This window comes from Enoplosus armatus, chromosome 9 (genome assembly GCF_043641665.1).
Source record: "Enoplosus armatus isolate fEnoArm2 chromosome 9, fEnoArm2.hap1, whole genome shotgun sequence".
Lineage (NCBI taxonomy): Eukaryota > Metazoa > Chordata > Actinopteri > Centrarchiformes > Enoplosidae > Enoplosus > Enoplosus armatus.
The window spans coordinates 506,922-511,966 of NC_092188.1; the positions used below are offsets into that span (position 1 = coordinate 506,922).

Below are 5,045 nucleotides of genomic sequence, written 5' to 3' on the forward strand. Positions count from 1 at the left end.
TAATATTTTGATTTTTTTGTTTGTGAAAATATTAAATTGTGATTACAGTTCTTTACAGTTTCCAGGTTCACTCTCGGAACTCTTCACACAGTCGACACAACAGAAGTCAGTGGATCACTTTTCACTGCTTTCTCACCATATACATTCAATGAAGTCACCTTTCATAACTGAAGACCTCACCCACCACCAAACCTCTGTGTGATTACACTCTATTTTACACATCAATACTAATTCTATGAAAATACATAAAAATTAGAGGCAGCCAACCAGCTGATTCCCATTTTAGCAGATACACAGGTGAGGTTTTCTCAGTAAACAAGGACCCAGACCACATGACCAGATGTCCCTCTGTGACATGGACTGCTGGATGTCTGGACTCCAGAGGGTGTGATGTGGATTAGATCAGGGCTGGCCAGCGCTGCAGACCAGTGAATGTGTAGAGTTTGTGTTGCATCACTGGAATTACTTAATTAAAAGCATGGCAGCATCTCTGTGAGAAACTGTGAGGCACCTTCAGTCTGTTGTAATGGAATTAGAGTTGAATAAATAAATAAACAAATAAATAAATAAGAGATGCTTTTACAAAGACAACAGTGACAGTTAACGCTGGTCTGTTTATACTGCGACACAAAGTGTCCTGTCAGGTGTTTTGGACGTAAGCTTAACTGAGGCTGAGCTGCATGTTGCTGAAGAGGACCGTGTGAACTGTGATGTAACTAAATAAATGTACTGGTGTCTCTCCAGCACTGAAACAGAAAGACTCAGACGTTCAGCTTCACAGGGACGGAGATCATGTTGTTACGTGTTCCAACACCTACAGCTACCTGAGAGTGTGTGTGTGTGTGTGTGTGTGTGTGTCAAACTTCCAGTGAAGTGTAGAGAAATGTAGAAAGTGACGACACAGCGTTCCTTCAGGCTGATGAAGCGCTTCATATCCTGCAGCGACAGGAAACATTCAACTCTGCAGCTCCGGCTGAGTCGTGCCCCCGTTAAATAAACAAATAATGATAATTAAATAAAAAAATTGTGTCACTGTTGTCTTTGTGAAAGCATCTCTTATTTGATGCTTCAATGCTCAAGAGCTGCAGATAGAGAAATACAATAATCTACAAAAGTGTATAAAAGTGTGAACAGGAGGAACGAGTACAGCAAGAAAATTAAAGGTTTGTATAAATTCATTTAGTTCTGAACACAAAGCTGCGTTTGAAATCAGCCAATGGAAACATCCCGTTACTCTCACAGAGAGACAGCTGAAGTGCTTCATCATCTTTTCTGACTCATCTGTATTTTTCCATCAGCGCGCTTTCCACTGACACCTGAGTCAGCAGAGAGTCCGGTCAGGTGTGGGGCTTACCTGGAGCTCACGGCCCGGCCTATTTCCAGAGACGGAGGTGACTAATTATACCTAATCACGTTACTGTAAATGATCTAATTCTTGTGAAACAATTCTTTAAAAATCAAACACATTTCAGGCTTTAAACATGTCTGATCCCACCTGATCACACCTGGACCCCATTCTTCAATGTGGCTAAACTAATCCAGGCTAACGTGCTGTTATCAGGCTAAAATAATCCTGTTTATTCTCGTCCAGCTAATCTGCTGCTTTGAGGACTGATCTGTTGATCCTGAATAACAGGGCACTCTTATTTTGAAATGAAGGTAAATGAGTAGAGAGTTGACCTCATGATCATCATTCATATGATTGGCTGCGTGCTGATCATGTGATTAAAGTTACATGAGGTAGGTGTGTTGGGAAGCCTCCCAGCATGCACTGGGGCAACAGATTCATGGACATGAGTCTCCTGTTCTGCGTGTTCCTGCGTTGTTTCGGGTGTTTTGGTTCTACGTTGTTCTCCACAGTGTTTCCATACTTTGATCTCTGTTAAAGATCAGACGTTACCAGAGAATGTGGTCTACGACTGATGTGGGTCCACGACTGGTGGAGGACCCTGATGGACGTGCAGAGACCTTTGATAAAGTGATAAAGTCCGCTGTGAAAATGAAACCTCATAGAAAGCAGCTTTAACTGAACGAACAACATTCTGCAGTTCATCATTTAATCTAAAGCTCAGACTTTAATGTCAAATTAAAAGATGTTTGTAACAGTCATGAACTCTGAGTTTGTATGAATCTTGTTATTATAACACTCTTTCATCATAAATCTAAGAAAGGATCCATTTGTAGTTCACCCTAAAATGTCTTGGTCCTGACCCAAAAGATCCAGACTCGTGTCAAATCATCAACAGTCTAGTTAACTCGCAGCCTTTTCAATTTCGCTCTGGTTCTTCCCAGACTTTTATTCAGAGGTTCAGTAAAATAATGTAACTCGCTTAAAAGGACCAACAAGTACTTTTATTTTAATACTTTAAGTATATTTTGATGCTCATACTTTTGTAGTTTTACGAAGATTTTAAATGCAGGACTTGTAACAGAGTGTTTCTACACTGTGGTATTACTACGTGTATTGCAGTAAAAGATGTGAGTACTTCTTCCACCACTGATAATCATTTAACCACAGTGCTTAAATAAAGATAGAAGAAGAAGTCAGGGATGGTGTCGCCCCCCCTGCCTTATATAGACATCCACCTCCAAAGGTGCAGCAGCTGATCGGATCATTAGCCACTGCTCCACCTCCTGAACCAGTACAGACTGGGACAGTGTAAGATCCGTTAGTCGGTTAAAGTCTCATCCACATGACCTCACATCAGGGCGCCATCATCGTCTACTTCATCACCTGTTAGACAAACAGGTCTGAGGTCTGCAGTGACTTCCTGCCGCTTCAGCCTCTGGTTAGAGTTCCCAGCATGCCGAGCAGCAGCAGCACCAGCTCCGGTCGTGCTCCGTGTTGCTCGGCGGAGGCGACGGGCAGCAGGTGAACTCTCTGCGTGTCAGAGATCATGTTTCGGGCGTCCTGCAGCGCGCTGACGGCGGCCGTGCTGGAGTTCAGGTCTCCACTAGTGATCAGGTCGAACACGCAGGCCTGGTAGTAGACGTCTCGGGCAGGAAGCAGCGCGGCACAGTGGGCCCGGGCGCTGACAGCGGAGGAAGCCAAGGAGTCCAACACTGGAGGGCGGAGCGTGTTGAGTCTCTGGGAGGCGGGGCAGCCCCATACACACAGCTGCAGGTCCTGCTCGGGGCCGAAGGCCTCCACGATGCTGCGCGGCGAGCGGACCGACAGACCGAGCGTGCGTCCGCTCTGACGCACCACCAGCAGCGTGCCGATGTGAGCCGCTCGGATCTCGGCGTGTCGACCGGGACTCTGAGTCCGGACCGTCAGGCTGTGATGACCTCGCCGCTCGCCGCTCCAAACCGAGCCGTCAGCGAACGCAGCGGGAACGTTATCGAGCTCCGCCTGGTACAGCTGCTGATCAATACACTGACGCCAGTTCTTAAAGATGATGGTGATCTGTGAAGAATCAATACGAGTTGGTGAGGTCATGCACTTTGTAATGAACTTTGTTTTTATACACTGAACTCCTCATCATCAGTTTAAATGCACAAAGAGACAGCAGCCATGTTGGAAATCTGATCAGGTCAGCCTGCAGACAGACACAAACCCGACAGATCAATGACTGATCAGGTGATTGATCAGACACCATGAACTGTGCCACCCGCAGATCTCATACTTACCTTGGTCAGCGCCGTAATGTGCACCCCCCCCCTTGTTGGGGAGCTGGTGGCCTGGATGTACAGGTACTCGTTGTCTATGAGAGGCCACGCCCCCTTCACGGCACACGTCTGGAAGTCGTTGTTGAATGTTCGAATGTGCGGGTCTCCGAACACGCCGCAGTGCAGGTACTCCGGTCTGCGTCCCTCTCTGGTGAGGAAGCTCCTCTCGTAGAGGCAGGCGTCTCCCGAAAGCGTGCCCTGAGGCAGGGGCCGGGGTTGGGTGGTGGGCCCCGCCCGGGGGCAGCGATGCTGGATGAGCAGGTCCTCGATGCCCTGAACTGCAGAGTGGTACGCCAGGTCGCCGCGACACGCCCGCGCCATTCGCTTAGTGCACATGGCGTAGGAACGCAAGGCAGTGCAGTAACCAGTGTTCACCGCCTCCCTGCTGAGAGCTGCTCCACCTGGTCCTTCACCCGCTGCTCCTCCTGGTCCTCCTCCTCCACCTCCACTGCTGCTGCCCAGGTCCAACGTCGCAGCCACAAAGTCAGAGTTACACCTCAGGATCCGACAGGAAGCTCCGACTGAAGAGAGGAGGACAAGTCTGGTTTAAACATCAGAGAGCCTGCAGCTGAACGTCTGTGAGGGTCATGACCCTGATGATGTCATAGTGATGTCATTGGACCACAAATGTCCAACATACATTACAACATTACAACATACACGGAGGTGTGGCCTGCAACGATTCATCAACCAAAACCAAAAATATCCAAATATCTTCTGGTTCCAGCTTCTCTGTGGGTTCTGTGGTTCTTTCACAACGTTCAGATATCTTATAGACCACACAATTAATCAATTAATCAATCATTAATCATCAGCAGATTCTCTATTGAAACACATTAGAAGGACACAATGAAAGATGGACTGTCCAGTTGCATTATGGGAAATGTAGGATTCATTGTTTTTGAAAGAATCATTAAAAAAGGAGCAACTCAATAAATCCACAAGTTGATTCACTGACACGAACAAACTGAATGTCTTCACCATGAACTTTGTGTTTCTTTTATTTTGAAAAGTCGTTGGCAGGTCAGTTTTAAACACTTCACAACAACAGACTCTTATTTCTGTTGGTTTGTACCTTCAGGTGAACTCAGCTGGACCAGCAGCAGAGTCAGGTGGATGCAGTGTTTCCATGGTAACGCTGTGTGTTGTGTGACACCGGCCCGAGGCTCCATCAGCAGACCGGACCCAGGACGAGATCACCCCGACTCTGAGAGACGGACACAAAGAGAGGGGTGACGTCACACTCACGTGTCTGTTACCTGTTGGTCCAACACTGTCCTGTTGATCAGCTGACCAACGTCAAGAAGGCGGGTCTTATCTCACATGAGCCTATCAGAGGGCAGAAGCCAACAGGAAGGAAACACAAACTCTTTCTG

General features: G+C 47.2%; 1 protein-coding gene across 1 annotated transcript; it reads right to left on the reverse strand.

Moving 5' to 3' along the window:
* Positions 1 to 2,779: 2,779 nt before the first annotated feature.
* On the reverse strand, positions 2,780 to 4,841 carry hjv (hemojuvelin BMP co-receptor). Its single transcript, XM_070911724.1, has 3 exons — positions 4,745 to 4,841; positions 3,631 to 4,190; positions 2,780 to 3,406 (listed from the first exon to the last, which is right to left on the reverse strand). The coding sequence occupies exons 1-3, from the start codon at positions 4,839 to 4,841 to the stop codon at positions 2,780 to 2,782; spliced, it is 1,284 nt and encodes a 427-aa protein (XP_070767825.1).
* Between the last annotated feature and the right edge of the window lie 204 nt (positions 4,842 to 5,045).